The 17,236-nt window shown below is 37.2% G+C and overlaps 1 protein-coding gene across 1 annotated transcript; it reads left to right on the top strand.

Moving 5' to 3' along the window:
- Positions 1-1,766: 1,766 nt before the first annotated feature.
- Positions 1,767-16,924, top strand: fermt3a (FERM domain containing kindlin 3a). Its single transcript, XM_077206628.1, has 15 exons — positions 1,767-1,961; positions 2,839-2,963; positions 4,468-4,701; positions 6,791-6,907; positions 7,245-7,413; positions 8,624-8,726; positions 9,490-9,597; positions 9,841-9,969; positions 10,719-10,765; positions 11,051-11,175; positions 11,251-11,357; positions 14,640-14,855; positions 14,994-15,118; positions 16,176-16,317; positions 16,434-16,924. The coding sequence occupies exons 2-15, from the start codon at positions 2,840-2,842 to the stop codon at positions 16,611-16,613; spliced, it is 1,926 nt and encodes a 641-aa protein (XP_077062743.1). The 5' UTR covers positions 1,767-1,961; position 2,839; the 3' UTR covers positions 16,614-16,924.
- The last annotated feature ends 312 nt before the right edge of the window (positions 16,925-17,236 follow it).

The raw sequence follows: 17,236 nt of genomic DNA, 5'->3' as shown, positions 1-17,236 counted from the left end.
TGGACTGGGGTCATCATAGGCACTCTTGATAGTTTTGTGGCTACGCAGTAGTGCGCTACACTATGTGTTGACACCTTCCTCCCCATGCATATTTAAAATTTTGTATGATTTGTGCACCAGTAGACCTTCTGTTGGCTTGGACCAGACGGAATAGGTTGCCCTCGTGCATTGATGAGCCTTGGTTGCCCAACACCCTATCGCCAGTTTGCAGTTGGTAAAATCTCACCACTGCTGACTGGAAGCAAAACCACAAGCCTTGCCGTTTCAGTCACCTTGACATAATTTCATATTTGATCTTTATTCCTGCCCATTCCTCCAGCTTCCACCACGTTGATTACGAGAACCGGTTGTTTTCTCATCATCTAATCTACGCAGACCTTAATATGTGGCCTTGTTAGAAGATGATCAACATTCCTCTTACCGGTGCCTGGCCATAGTGTTTTGGCTCGTTATCAGTGTATGTAGGGAATGCCAGGATGACCTGTGAAACAATACAGTATCAGAACACAATGTTTGGAGTGTCATGTCCCACAATATGTGTTCAATGTGAACCAACTGAACAAGAAGCAATAACCAACTGCCATTTCCTTGATACATTGGCTGTGATAATTTACATTTTACAGCTGCCGCGGGGACGGATTTCGCGGGAACATGCTAGGCCATATCAGCCGCCTGTGCGTCAAATATCAGTAGCTACAAAGAGAAAAAAAGGTTTATTGTCATAACTACTGAGAAAACGAATCATTCAGTCACGGCAAACCTCCAGGGAATCACCGGGAGTGAAAACCAAAACCAAAAATACGTTATTTATTTCTCCATCCGCTGTGAAGTTGTCCAGGCTGTATGTCGGCGCCTCGAACCATCGCACAAAGGAACCACAATCTAAGAAATGTTCGTTTTCAAAACGCATGCAGTTTTACATTTTTTAACCGACAGAAGTCCAAAAGCTATTGTAGCTTTAAAAGTATGCCTATCCTACAGTATTTATTTATTTTGCTCGGTCTTATTTGTCTTCAAAATATTCATGCAACAATAGTGATGACTTTTATAACTATTGACATGGCTGCATTCATTTTTATTAACTCAAATTGCAAAACAGCAACGTCTCCTTTGAAATAGAAAAAAAAAATAGTGCACTGCACATTCAAAGTGAAGCCAACATTAATCTGGTCATCTATTTTTGTTGTAGTGCTTCAAAATCTATCCAGCAGAGGGCACTATATAGTTACTAGAACTAATGTATAATATAAATCCATTAATCTTAAGAAAAAGGTACAATTTATTAAACTATGAGGGAGCAGACGTTTTCAAGATCCCTTCCATGTAATGAGCTCAACAGAGAATCTATAGTTATATCTGTAACACTTTACTATAAGGCCTCATTTGTTAACTTTAATGTATTAACTAACATGAACTAACAAATATATGTTTGCAGCATTCTTTGCTAATGTGTGTTGATAAGAATTCACAGTGCATTAACTATTGTCAACACAACTTTTGATATTAAAAATGTATTGGTATATGTTAAGATTAGCATTAACTAAGAATAATAAATGCTGTAAAAGTGTTTGTTGTTAGGTCATGTTAACTAATGTAGTTAACAAATGAAACCTTAGTGTAAAGTGTTACAGCTATAATAATATAAATATGAGTGCAGAAAGGAGACTAATAATTGGCTTTGTTTCATTTTAGAACAGCATCTCCAGTCTCCATCACAGGAAGAGGAAGAGAAACCTATTTATTGTCAACTGAACCCTTAAGAAATCAGTCTAAAAAAGAGAACAGCTATTCACTCGCACAGACGGGGTGAAAACTCAGCAGAAAAAGACAGAAAGAGAAGAGGGAGGAAGTGACAGCACATGTCTCACAAGTTCTTGAGAGACAGAGAGATAGAGAGTGCAAGAGGCCAAGGGCGTAGCCTGTACCATCACTTAACATTTTTGGAGCAGCAACTATACAAGGTAAGAAACAGAGGAAAAAAATGAAACGGAACAGAAAGGAAGGCTGGGATGTTTTGTTTGACGGGTGTTGTGAGAGTTAGAAATGAAGAGAGGGGTGGGCACGCATGGGCCTTCAGGCCTAGATGGGTTCCGTAGGCATGCTAACTTTGTTTTGGCATTAGGATTTCTTAAGTTTTTTTTGTTGTTTTGTTTTGTTTTTTTAAATATCTAAGTGTCAAGTGGTGGACCCTGATGCACTAACCAAAGTTAATTAACCAAGGTTTTATTTTTTGTAGATCTTGTGTGTGTGTATTGAATGGAATAGGAAAGTTCACTGATCACATTAAATCCACAAAGCATGTTTATTTCATTTCTCTTTTTCACTAATTAATGTTTTTGAAAACTGTATCTGATGCAAAATTGACTTTTTTGCACACTTAACACATACATCTATTAAGCAAATTTTAGAGAAGAACAAGAGTGCTAAAGGTTAAAAAAAAGTGTTTATGCAAATTACTCTTACACAAGTCAAAACTGAAATTTGATTTAAATAGTTATATATAAACTATTATATGTATAAACTATGTGTGTGTGTGTGTGTGTGTGTGTATAATATATATATATATATATATATATATATATATATATATATATATATAACTTTTTTTTTAAACTTTTTTTTAACTTTTAACTTTTAAACTGAAATTTAAAATGTTTATTGAAATAAATTCTTGGTCAAAAAAATAAATCATGAACTTGTTATTTGTCAACCACCCAATTGTATGTAATTGTGCTGAGTAAAGCTAGCCTAAACTGAAAGCTATAGCAAAACTATAGAAAAGGGAAATAGCTGAGATTGTGGAAGGATAATATCTAATGGCATTTCTTTTCAAACCAGAATGGCAGCATGGGACCTGTCCGTCAGTGTAGAGGAACTGGGATCGGAGGCACCACCTCTTAAAATCAGTGTCAACTCGGACCTACATATTGGTGGAGTCATCCTTAAAGTTGTGGAAAAGTCACGTGAGTTTTTGATCTCTGATTTATTATAAGATGTTTATGCGATTGCTAAGAGCATTATAGGATTGTTGATTTCAGAAACAAGTCTCTGACACAGAGTCTTATATTGTATGATTTTGGGCTGTCCCAGACGACAGATGACCAATCGTCGCGATGTCTGTGGTCGTGGCTCCTACAACCAAAAGATAGCCTGCGATCATTTTCTGACCGTGTCAGAAATTTAGAATGATGATGTCACAGTGTGTTTGCTACTATGACCTACGCCCACTGACTAGCCAATAGATATGCAACATGAAATGGCGTATTGATCAACGGGATATGGCGCTAAACTTAAAACTACTTACCACAAGCTCCATTTGCAAAACTGGCATGCCAAGTTGGCCGCTTTTCTCTAGCCATATTCTCCTCTTTCCCTTCATCCTCTTTTTTTCAGCGCACATAAAAACCACAATTGCGATTCATCTTCCTCTATTTGTTAACCTTTAGCACATGCTGATGATGTTTTATTCTTCTATACTAATAATTATACTAAATAAACCAATAGGAGCGCCAAGTCTGATGACTCAATTAGTAAGACAGCAACAAACCACCACTTTCTCTACACACTTTTGTTTCTCTACACTACTGCTTTTGTTATTAATGACAGACTGTACGGCAGTCAAGAAGCGTTAAAAATGTATTACTAGAGTATTAGTAGACTGGTAGGGTTAGGGTTGGAATAAGTTGACATGTACATGCAAAGTTACTTATAGTCAGTAGAATGTCTGTTGGAGGACCATCACAATAAAGAGTTATCAGATATTAAGCAGAGAGTCTACTAATACTCTAATGAGAGTTAGTTGACATGTAGTTGCAGTTATAGTCAACAGAATGTTCGAAAGGGACCATCAAAATAAAGTGCTACAAATCCTGCATGTAATGCAGCTCACAGTCATCGGACCTGTCACAAAGGCACAAAGGATGTAGTCCAGATGAGTCTTCTTGCATACGTCCGTTTTTAACGCTTCTTGACTGCCGTACAGTCTGTCATTAATAACAACTGAGATCCTACAGTGTGACACGGCTTACAGCGGGGATCAAGTTCATACAGTCTGACAAGCAACAGTCGTAAAGGATTCAATTATAAATTGTACTGTGTGCACAGGGCTTAAGTCAAGTCTCAAGTCTTTCCAAACAAAGTCAATTTTCACTATACCCTGTTCAATGAAAGCAGACAATGAACAGCAGCTGGATTGGAACACTCAACTAAACGAACAAAAAAGTATCTTAAAAGTGGTACATATGAACATGAAGATGAGTAAATAATATATATTTTTGAAAATCTCTGCCATTTCCCAAACCATTAATATTAGCACATATTCAAACATCACAAATTTTGACATCTTCAAATGCTCTATATATTTTTTTGGGACATTCTTCATCCTCTTTTGTGTTTCCCAAAAGAAATAAAACCATATATGTTTGAAACGAGAGTTAGATGATGACAGAATTTTCTTCTCTTCTGTAGAAATAAAGAGGGATTGGTCCGATCATGCTCTGTGGTGGGAACAGAAGCAGCAGTGGTTGCTGAAGCCGTCCTGGACGCTGGATAAATGTGGGATTCATGCAGACGCCCGACTCTGCCTCACGCCCCAACACAAGCCCCTGCGGCTGCTAATGCCCAATGCCATCAGCGTCCGCCTGAGAGTCTGCTTCTCCAGCCCTGTGTTCCGCACCATCATGGGCATTTGCAAACTCCTGAGTGAGTGATGAGTTGAGAGTGGTTTCAGCTCTTCTAGCTTCTGGCTTTGAGATCATCTACCCAGCTAACAGGGAACTTTCTCAGAACAGTCAACGCTATGAACAAACCTGTGCTTATTCAAGGTTATCTTGATCTCAAAATGTTAGCACAAAACCATTAGTTATACATTATTCATGGAGGGTTTTTTCTGAAACATTTTAGTTGGACGTTCGTTTAATGCTTTTTTATGTTTTAGAATGTCAGAGGACATTCAAATGTAACATTCACGTAATGTTTGAAAAATTATTAAATGGAAAGATCCCTTGTCATTTTTATATAATTAAGATTTTTTTTTTAAAACAAAAAAAAAACTGGACATTTAGGGAACCTTTTGAAATAATGTTTTCATGACTTAATGGGAACATTAGCAAAACGTTCTTGGAATATGTTTTTTGTTAGCTGGGTACATGGAGAAAGTATGGAAGCTTGTTTCCGCCACAGAATAAAAAATAAAAAAGACAGACTTTTTATCTCACAATTCTGACTTTTTTTCTCTGACAATTGCCAGTTTATATTGTACATTATATCAGATTTGCGTGATATAAAGTCGCAATTACGAGTTATAAAATCAGAATTGATTGATATAAAGTCGCAATTGCGTATTATAAAGTCAGAATTGTGAGATATAAACTCGCAATTCTGAGGAAAAGAGTCAGTCTTTCGAGATATAAACTCACAACTGCGTGTTATAAAGTCAGAATTATTACGAGATATAAACTCGCAATTGCGAGAAAATAATTCAGAATTGCGAATTTAGGCTATATCTCGGAATTCTGACTTTATATATATTGGAATTCTGAGAAATAAAGACAAGTATAGCCTACTCGTAATTGTGTGAGAAAAAGTCGCAATTATCTTTTAAAATGTTTTATTCTGTGGCGGAAAAAGCTTAAGAAAGTGTGTTGATGACACACAAAAAAATATGCATTCATTTAATTTATGACCAGTCGTTTCAGGATTGATCAGAGAAGGCTTTTGCAATTCAGAGGCCCATTTCTAACAAACAGTTTGATGTTTAAAGCTTGACTTTCTCATTACGAAGTGCTGCATGATGTTTTTTTCAATTGACATCTGGGCAAGTGTGGACAGTATTTCTTGCTGCATGATGGACTAAAGTTATGATTTATCAGCTGCAGGTGCGAGATATAAACAGAAAAACAATGGAAAAACTGCAATGAAACTAAAACTGCCATTAGGAGTCAAACAATTCCTTCAGAACGCGGACTGACTCATTCGCAATGGCAATGTGAAATGAGAAAAAACAGACAAGGTTCTAAGTCTTAAGTGAAAGTCACCTAACAGTAACTGTTGTATAACATCAATAGGCTATCAGATTTGCAGTCGTGCTGATATCCGGGAAAACAGCACTGTTTATCCTGTTATAAATATTAAAAACAAGAACTCCATTTTGCCCCATTAATCTAGTTTTTTTGGGTGGCATTTTTGCCCTAATTCCCCGTTAATTTCCGGACGGAGACCCCTTCGGTTGCGAGGCCGGTTTCAGGTGAAACAGGTAAAACACAGCTGAGGCAGCTACCCAGCAAGCAATTTTGCGTTTAAAAGACATCTAATAGCCATCCAAACACAGCCCAGACGTCTAGGCTAAAACAAATTTTGGCGAAATTTGGGCTGTCAATTGAAAATTTAATAGGAGTCTAAACCATAGCCCAATTATAGACTAGTCATCAATTAGATAACACAGAAATGAAGTGAGTGAAGAAATGAAACCAAACACCTTGTAATCACTGTTTACTTTGCTTACGTGATGGAATATCATCTCGCAAGTTATTTAGTCAAAAACGACCTGTAACCAAATTCAAGGTTATTTTGTCTAGAAGTGGGTTACTCTAGCCAGACTATATCGGGTCTATAGTTAACCTAGAAAGTGAAATGACGGCTATTGCTTGCTGGGTACTAGGATTGATCAGTGTCTACAATAGATGCAAGCTTTACATCAGTTACAAACCAAACGTTTTAATGATGCTTCAACATTTCTGATTGAAAACTACTGCACGACAGCTTAACTTTACATGTGTTTTCTCTCTTTTAGACATTCGCCACCCAGAGGAACTATCCCTACTTTGGCCAGTAGAAGGGAAAAAGAAAAAGAAAGATAAAGATGTTGAGGCAGAGGTGTACGACATCACGTGCTCACCACTTCCTTCAAGTGAGCAATACATATACAGAAAATATCACTTCCAAACCAATTCACATAACGTAAGACCCAATGTGCTAGGACTTATTTAGCATACTTAACTGTTGCTAGACACACACAAGGATTTTGCCTTGGAGCTTGCAGTGAAAAATGACGCAGATAATACAAATAATTCACTTGAATCACAGTACAAACACCTTTCATCATTGTAATGCCTGCACAATTTATTTATTAACTCAAGTAGAGTTCATGTAAATTGCTCTAAAATTGTTTGTATATTTTTAGGCAAATTTGTATATTTGGTTATTATTATTATTTTAAATATATTTGCTAATTTGTGTAATTGCAGGCACCATCCTGAAGCTTGCCAATGGCATGCCTGCTTTCTATGCTGAATCTCCTGAAACTGAGGCTGTGTACAAGATGCTGGCGGTCAGTCAGCCGGCCCCGGCCCCAGAGACCATTGCTAAAATGTACCGGACAACTAATGTAATGGAGAAAGCACAAATTAACAGCAGGTAGAGTAATACGCTAAAGGCAACATGCAGTATACAGGGCCACTAAATGTAATGTAATACAGAATATTGCGTGTGTGAAAATGTTCTATACGGTGCTCTCAGAAAGTAGTCAGAACCCGTACATTTTTCACATTTTGCTTTGTGCAGCCTTATGCCAAAACACCATATTCCACAAATCAAAAACAGATTTGTGATATCTTTGCGAATTTATTTAAAAGATACACACTTTTGTAACACCTTTGGCAGTGATTACAGTCTAAAGGTTCCAGAAGGGTTTTTTTCACAGTGATGCCACATAGAAGAACCATTTTTGGCTCCCCAAAGAACCTTTCAGTGAACAGTTCTTGTTGTGAAGAACATTAATAATCATAAAATCTTTTCCCGACTATAAAGAACGTTTAGTGGAATCGAAAGAGCTGCAGGTACTTCACTGAACAAACAACCTTTATTTTTAAGAGTGTATGATGAAGCTTTGCATACCTGGCTTTGTGGATTTTCTGCCATTCTTCTCCACAGATCCCTTGAGTTCTGTCAGGTTGGAGGTCGGCTCCACATTTCCAGGTTTCTCCAGAGATGTTTGATTGGGTTCAGGTCCAGGCTTTGTTTGGACCAATACATGACATTCACAGAGTTGCCTCTTAGTCACTCTTGCATTGTCTTGGCTGTGTGCTTAGGGTCGTGTGAAGTTGAACCAATGCCAGTATGAGGTCCTGAGTGCTCTAGACCAGGCTTTCAATAAGGATATATTTGTGTTTTGCTGCATTCAGATTTCCTTTTACCCTGACCAGTCCCAGTCTCGGAAAACATTTCAGCATTAGGCTACAACATGACAAATAGTGAAAATATTAAGCGGTCTGAATACTTTCTGAATCCACTGTGCTTTCTCTAAACTTGAACTGCTCATCATTTAACTATAAGCAATAATGATCCAATGGTAATTTAATATTTTTTGGACATTGACAATGGCAGTACTTTTTTAGGTATTATTGGTAACATGTTAATACCATGGTACATGAATATGGTATTCATTCAGGCTATTAATCAGTGTGATACCATCAGTGTGATACCAATCTGATACCATCACACAGTACCTGCACATTTAGGATTTTATCAGTAGATACATGACCCCAGCTACAGTTGCATACAATGCGCTTTGTAAAAAAAAAAAAAATCATTTAGAATATGCTATAATGATAATATCTCTGCTCAGGTGGTTGGATTCGTCCCGTTCTCTCCTACAACAGGGAGTCAAAGAAAATGATCAACTCCAACTGCGTTTCAAATACTACAGCTTTCACGACATCACACCACAGGTAGGCATGACGCCATCGGTCAAAGTGTTTTTCAATTAGAAAACAGATTTGTGTTTTCCTTGACAAACTGTATTTGTATTTATTGTTTAGTCTAATAGTGTTTGGCCAAATAAGCGTCAAATATGTGCAAAGTGAGCAAATAACACCTTTAACCAGTAAATATCATTACAACATATCACATTATTTAGGTTAAATATTTTTGTCCAATAATCTGTAAAACAGCGATAACTCAGATTTGTAGCCAACAACAGAATTTAACAATGTAAATATAAGAAAAACTTAATAAAACACTGAAAATATAGTTACAGAAACTTAATTATGTTTGTACTTAAAGAGGTCAGACATTGATGATGTCACTACCTCAAATATGAACAGTTTTTAAATAGTATATTTCATAATGCTGGCTCCCCATTTATGGAACTCACTTCCTGTAGAAGTTCGCAACAGTTCTAGTCTTTCGGTCTTTAAATCTCGTCTTAAAACGAATCTGTTTAGGCAGGCTTTTATGTGATTTAATGTTTGTTGCTGTACTGGTTTTATTGTTTAATGTGATTACTTTTTGTAAGGTGTCCTGAAATGAAAGGCACCTATAAATAAAATGTATTATTATTATAAAATGCATAATCTTACAGACAGTAAAAACAGCAATACTTAATTTTTAACAAAAACTTTTTATAAACAGTAAAATCTAATTAATGTTTCTTTTGTCCTCTTCTCCCCCATAAAAACGCTGAAACATTTGAACCTAATATGCGCCTGTCAGACTGATGTGGTGCGCCTGACACAGCTGTATGAGCAGGCGAGGTGGGCCATCCTGCTGGAGGAAATTGAATGCACTGAAGAAGAGATGATGGTCTTTGCTGCCTTACAGGTATAGGTGATGGAGAGCAGATACCAATTCATCATACTAATGAACAATGATCTATAAACACAACTGAAGCTTAGAGGAAAGTTATATTTTTCTGATCTTTGTGTGTGTTTGTGTTTGTGTGTGTGTGTTTGCGTGTGTGTGTGTGTGTGTGTGTGTGTGTGTGTGTGTGTGTGTGTGTGTGTGTGTGTGTGTGTGTGTGTGTGTGTGTGTGTGTGTGTGTGTGTGTGTGTGTGATCACATCAGTACCACATTGGGAAAGTGTCTCTAACAGAGCAGTTTGTGGCATCCAGTCCGGCTATGGATGATCTAGATTCAGCTCTACAGTGCCTGGAGGTGAAAATGGAAGGAGAGAGCAGTGCAGATGACATGCTGGTCAGTTTCATGGCATACACACACGCCTTCAACAAATGAGGACAGGCACATATTTACATACTCACAAAAAACAAATGCAAGGACAAGACTACATCAAACCGATTGCATATGACAGAAAGAGCGGACAGACAGGCCTACAGGATCAGGATAAACACCAGGGAAGTTCATGAAACACATAGATATAGAACAAGTAACAATAAGAGAAGCAAAAACAGGTCAGAAACCAATGGCTGCACTGACTGCTGATGATAATCAGCCGTGTTCTGCCACCACGTGGAGAAAGGAAACAAAAACAAAGCTAAGCTAAGAAAAGAAAAGGCAGAGAGGACAGTAATCCAACCCAAGTCTCATCATTTATCAATTTTTAGATGACCTTTTAGCATTATTTAAGCAATACAAACAAAGCCATCTATGAAAATTGGGAAAAAGACCAATTGTTTTGTCAGGAAATGAATGAGCTGTATTAAATAACATAAAATAGATGTGAAAAGTTGTCTTGTTATCTTTTCTCAGTTCAACCCTGAGTAAAAACATCCATTCATTTTATGGTTGACTTGCTTCACCAGTGTGGTTTTATTTATTTTTGTGTTTACTCGAGACATATTATCATAAAATATGATGATATTGGATAATTGGATGTTTCAAACCATCCCAAAATCACTATTTTGGTGATAGTCACAAAGTCACTTACATGCATGGGTCATCTGAAATGACTGTTGGCGTCTCTAATATCTAAAATGTCTATACAGGAAACAATGACAGCGCCAGAACTACATGACTACTTGAAAATATTCAGGTAAGACACACATCTGTTTTTGTGGGAAACTCAATGCAGACACATATTCAGGTCTGACAATGTAGTAACATAGCTAGATAATTTTGATATTATGTTTAAACTGTGTAGCCAGGGAAAATTTTTGTTGTCCTCCTGCATCCAAGGATGTTTTTCCTTCCTTGCCACAGTGTGTATTCACTATTGTGAAAACTGCTATACAATGTGTATTGTGAAAAAAGTGCTATAAAAATAACCCTCACTTTTTACGACTTATATAATATGTAACACTTTTTCACTTTCTCTCAGACCGAAGAGGCTGACACTGAAAGGATATAAACAATACTGGTTTACATTTAAGGATACGACCATCTCCTACTACAAGAGTAAAGAGGAAAGCTGTAAAGAACCAATACAACAGATGAACCTTAAAGGTGATCACACACTCATCTATTAAAACATGTATGTACTTGTCACACAGACGCACAACAAGTCTTTCATTAACACAGGTTGCGAGGTGGCTCCTGATGTAAGTGTCGCTGGGCAGAAGTTTTGTATCAGGTTGCTGATACCCGGGCCAGAGGGCATGAATGAGGTCTACTTGCGCTGTGAGCATGTAAGTCAATGATTATCTGTGTACAACAGCTCAGTTATGATATCAGTATGTATACTCATATGTGTTGGTCAGCCAATTTAGTTTTTTCTTCAATAGCTGGAACAGCTAGGGACTGGCCAATTTAGTCCTGATTGTTAATGCAAACGTCTAATGAGCCAACCACATGACAGCGACTCATCACATAAAGTGTAAAGGTTATATAGAACCCTAAAGGATTCTGTCTATCGCTTCATATATAGAATCGTTTAGGGGTTCCCATTATGGGATGGTTTTATGGGTTTAGTTTTATTTAATTAATTGTGTTTACATTTTTTTATGAATTAAGCAGCTTGTAAACGTACTTTAACACTAGAAGAAATTGAAATCTTTAAACTTGAAACATTCTCATAAAGTGTTCTTTAAAATGAAGTTAAGAATCCTAGGCTTCTAGAACCCAACTGAAACCTTTTCTAAAAGTGTATGTACTGAAGTGAAGATTTCTGGCTCGGTGAAGGAGAATTATTATTATTATTTTTTTTATAAAACTGTCATTATATGTATTATAACCGAAAACATCATAGACATAGTGTAATAAACAAACACTGAAGTGTGAATTTTTTCTTACCACTATTCTGAAAGATGAAGAAGTCATTAAGAAGTTATGGAAGCAAAATCTCAAAATTGACTAGCAGTGTTGGGGTTAGTGCATTACAATATGCGAGTTACGTAATCAGATTACTTTTTTAGAAACTAACCAGTAAAGTAATGCCTTACTTTTAAATTTACAAGAAAATATCGGAATGACTTTTCAACTAAATAACACAAGTTACTTTGTTTTCCCATTTATTGATTTACATATCCTGTTCCCATGTTGATGTCACAGTTTCATTCCTCACATGTCACTGCCACTGATCTGTCTTCATCACACTAATCACCTTCATCACAGCTGTCTGTCGTTTGTTAATCATCTCTGTGTATTTAAGTTCCTGCTTGTGCTCTGCCTGTTGTCCGGTATTGTTTGTATCACCCTTGTGTGCGCCTGTACTCTTCGTCTTCTGGAATAAACCGCTGTCTTTGTGAACTCTTTTGTATTTGCCACAAGCGGCATCGTGACAGCTGAGGTGTTGTGTGCGCTGTGTGAACATGATGGTTAGTTCTAGACTAAATGTGAGCATGCATTTACTCATCTCACTTGCACAAAAACAGATTTAGTATTCCTCAAAATAAAATAAAATAAAATACAAACTTAGAATATTATGCTTACCTGCAATAATTAAAAATGTTAAATTACACAAATATACTTTGTTTTTAATCTTAATTTATTAATAATGACTTTGTTGCTGACCTTCGATTATCCAATTCAACCATAATAATAAGCAAAAATTACTTTAGTTAAACATCACATTTGTATTGTTTTGCCCTAATCTTTTGCAATCCAGAATGGCAGCACAGCTGAGAGGTTTGTTTGAGCTGCGCCCTCTTCTCTACAGGTGTGAATTTGCATTTCCTTCAGTCTCAGGCTTATTCACTTCACTTTTGGTGGGAAAAGACCCTAAACATTTGCCTAAAATATAACTTTTTTGTTGTTATAAAAAACAAGCAAGCCCAGCCCAGGTGAGAATAAGTAATGCAAAAGTAATGTAACACATAACTTTCCATAAAAGTAACTAAGTAATTATTTACTTTTCAGGGAGTGACACAATTGTCACTATATATCAGTTGTGTTTGTTAGTTTCGTTTTCATGGACTTTTAGTTTGTTTTCATTCATCACATGTATTCCTTTGTTTGAGTTTTCCATGGATGCCAATCCTCATCACAGCTGTTCGTCATTTAGTTCATCACAATGTGTATATTAGGGTACGCTTACACAACAACTATATGCTTAAAAAAGTTTTTCCTTTGAGTTTTCCGCGTACAGACGACACCATTCTCAAAACGATCCCCATTCTCACGGATCCATGAAAACGACTGAAAGCGCTTTGTTTTGCTGCCAGGCCATTAGACGGCGATGAAACACTATACTAGTATCTGGCCTTAAATCTAAATCTTCAATTTAAATCTAATTGTAAAATATAAATTCTATGTAAATCTTCAAATTAAGTGTAAATCCCAAATAAAAATATTCATTATATAAATGTATCAAATGTACAATGTTTTAAATGTAAATGTTAAATTGCTTAGTTTCGCAGTGAAATATGTTCCCCAAGCTGGGCTTTGTGTACCCTTAAAGGGATAGTTCGGCCAAAAAGGATATTTAACCCATGCATTACTCACCCTCAAGCCGTTCGAGATGCATATGTCAATCTTGTTTCAGACGAACACATTTTCAGTTATTTTAGAAAATGTCTTAGAGCCTTCAGTGGATATAATGTGAAGCAATGGGGTCCACCTCCTTCAAGTCCCAAAATGTGCATACATCCTTCACAAAAGTAATCCATCCGGCTCCAGGGGGATAAACGAAGGCCTTCTGAGGGTAATCTGTGCGGTTTTGTCGTAAAAATATACATATTTAAAACTTTATAAATGAAAATATCTGACTTCCGGCAACGATCGACGCGCGTTCACGGGTGATAGAAGTCGGCGTACGAGGTATGACGTAGCGTAGGAACCGTCGTGATGTAGAACGAACGCGCCAGCGCAGCCAGAGAGCAGAGTAAAACAAAACTACGTCATACCTCGTACGCCGACTTCCATCACACGTGAACGCGCGTCGATCGTTGCCGGAAGTCAGATATTTTCATTTATAAAATTTTAAATATGTTTATTTTTACGACAAAACCGCACAGATTACCCTCAGAAGGCCTTCGTTTATCCCCCTGGAGCCGGATGGATTCATTTTGTGAAGGATGTATGCACATTTTGGGACTTGAAGGAGGTGGACCCCGTTCTGAAACAAGATTGACATATGCATCTCGAACGGCTTGAGGGTGAGTAAATCATGGGTTAAGTATAATTTTTGGCCGAACTATCCCTTTAATCAGTCGTGTACAATTAAACACAATTGTGCTGGTTTTCACATACAGCATTCTAGAGTTTACAAAGAATTGTGTATAAAAAAACTCAAATAAAAAAGTCCTGTGAGCCGCAGTTCTGTGGGTTTACATACAGTAGAAACTGTCCAGGGCTGTGTTTCCTAAAAGCATTGTGAGCCTGATTAGATTGTAGAGCTTAAAAATATTAGATCCTTCTGACATGCCAGGAATATTGGATCCAGTCTCTACCAAATCCCATCAGAAGATATCCTCTTTTTTTGGTTTTGGTTTTAAAAAAGCAATAAAACTCGGACTCTGTCTTGTTCGTAGGAGCAACAGTACAGCCGATGGATGGCAGCATGTCGTTTGGCCTCGAAAGGCAAGACTTTGGCTGACAGCTCCTTCTCTAGTGAGGTGCAGAGCATCCAGTCATTCTTGGCCATGCAGAAAACCAAACCCAGTAATAACACAGCTCAGACAGATGAAAGTATTAATACACACAGCCTCGTCTCTCCACGCTACCAGAAGAAGTACAAACCCAAACAGGTACCATGTTTCTTGGTCACTGGAATGCACTTTTGGAAATGGTTAATTACTGCATTATTAGTCTTTAGTGTGGCATTTCATCCCTGCTTTTTTGTTCCTCTTAAACTTTATCTCTCTCTCCCTTACTCTCTTGTTCAGCTCACGCCGAGAATCCTGGAGGCCTATCAGAATGTAGCTCAGATCTCATTAACAGATGCCATTCAGAAGTTCCTTCAGATCTGGCAGGCTCTGCCTGACTTTGGCCTGTCTTATATTGTAGTCAGGTGAGTTTAGTAAAACTTGTTTGTTGGCAGAGCCTGTCATGCACCACTTCTTTTTAAGACTGTGAATCGTGGTAGTCTAATGGTGTCATTTTATAGGCCGGGTTAGGACCCTAACACAAATAATATGACATTTATATTTCCGCTGATTAATGGCTTCAACAGAAATGTGGGCCATCATTTTATAACCTTAAAATAGGTCTATCTTGAAAGATTTAAAGGGTTAGTTCACCCAAAAATTATGTCATTAATTCCTCACCTTCATGTCGTTCCAACCCGTAAGACTTTCGTTCATCTTCGGAACACTAATGAAGAGCTTTTGAAATTAAATCTGAGAGATTTTCTGTCCCTCAATTGACAGCTACACAACTACCGCTTTCAAGCCAATGCACATTCACGCAACAACGTCTGCTCTCGCTTCAACACAACACAACACAAAACACGTGTCGTGGTGCTCTCGTGAACGCGCGTTGGAGATTAATATTGTGTAAATAAAGTGGTAAATTGTGTTTTTTGCGCAAACAAAGCACTTGCGACGCTTCATAAAATTAAGGTGTCACCACTGGAGTCACATGGATTACTTTAATGTCTTTACTACCTTTCTGGGGCTTGAAAGTGGTAGTTGCGTAGCTGTCAATCGAGGGACAGAAATCTCTCAGATTTCATTTGAAAGATCTTCATTTGTGTTCGAAAGATGAATGAAAGTCGTACGGGTTTGGAACGATATGAAGGAGAGCAATTAATGACAGAATTTACATTTTTGGGTGAAATAGCCCTTTAAAATTTAATTTCTCCTTTTAAGAAAATGAAAGAAACCTAAACCCAACTGTGCTCTTCTCTGTTTGATGTAACACTTTACCTTTAACTATTTAGAAAACAATATACATTTTGATATCATTTGAATTATTGCATGACAAAAGATTACATATTACTAAGTAAATGTTATTAATAATAATAACGATATTGCTGACTAAAAGAATCTAAGCAAAATAATCAATTACAATCAGATTGTAAGTGACATCAGAAACAGCATGTACAATATCTGTCCACATAAATGCAGGTTTAAGGGTTGCCGCAAGGATGAGGTGCTCGGCATTGCCAATAATCGTTTAATTCGTATTGACCTGAGTGTTGGAGATGTTGTGAAAACCTGGAGATACAACACCATGAGGCAATGGAATGTCAACTGGGACATCAAACAGGTACTCTGTCTTTATGTATATTATGAGATTTTTGTAGTGCAAAAGCTTCTTCCAAGCTCTCGGAATGATATCAAATATCACTGTCAAATAATAAATCCCTTCCCTATCTGTACCAGGTTGCCATTGAGTTTGATGGCAATGTGAACATCGCATTTAGCTGTGTAACTGCAGATTGTAAGATTGTCCATGAGTACATCGGCGGCTACATCTTCATGTCTACACGAGGTCGAGAGCAGAGTGACACCCTGAATGAGGAGCTGTTTCACAAACTGACAGGCGGCCATGAAGCTCTATGAGGGGGAAAAAAAGTCTGTGCACCAATGGACCGCCAAAATATGAAGACAAACTAAAATCTGAGAAATGTTTATTAATAACCCCAAACGCGTAAATACACACACAGATATGGCCATTCATGAGTAGTTACCTGAAAAAAAAAACACTATTGTGTCTTCACACATTTGTGAGACCTGAGGTGTTTCATTTTGTGACATTTTGCAATGTTGGATTTCTCTGTTTTTGTCTTATTTGGCTTTGATCATTCTTATGGTATGTTTTTTTCAATGACAACACCATATCTTGTAGTTATTAAATTTCAATGTCAAACCTTGTCAGGTATTTACTTTAATTTTTTAAAGTTTAGTTTCTAATGCATCTGATTCTTATTGTTGTCTTTTTATTGTATTTTTATAGTAGAAAGAGAGAGAGTGTGAGTATATCAATGGGTCAACTTCAGAGCACAAGCTTTTGGGTTCTTGTTTTAAGTATCAATGAAATACCATGGTGTTCAGCGTTGCCAGGCTAGGATACAGTGATCAACTTTGCAGCTCAAGCTTTAAAAAGGATACATTGTGGTGACATAATTTGGCGCAGGAAACCACAATGCAAGTTTCACAAGCATTGCATACAGAAGATGATGAAA

The sequence above is a fragment of the Siphateles boraxobius genome, unplaced genomic scaffold (assembly GCF_051911475.1).
Source record: "Siphateles boraxobius isolate OS27281-9 unplaced genomic scaffold, OSU_SipBor_1 56, whole genome shotgun sequence".
In the NCBI taxonomy this organism is placed as follows: Eukaryota; Metazoa; Chordata; class Actinopteri; order Cypriniformes; family Leuciscidae; genus Siphateles; species Siphateles boraxobius.
Note: the sequence above shows the minus strand (reverse complement) of the source record. Positions and strands in the feature narration are given on the sequence as shown.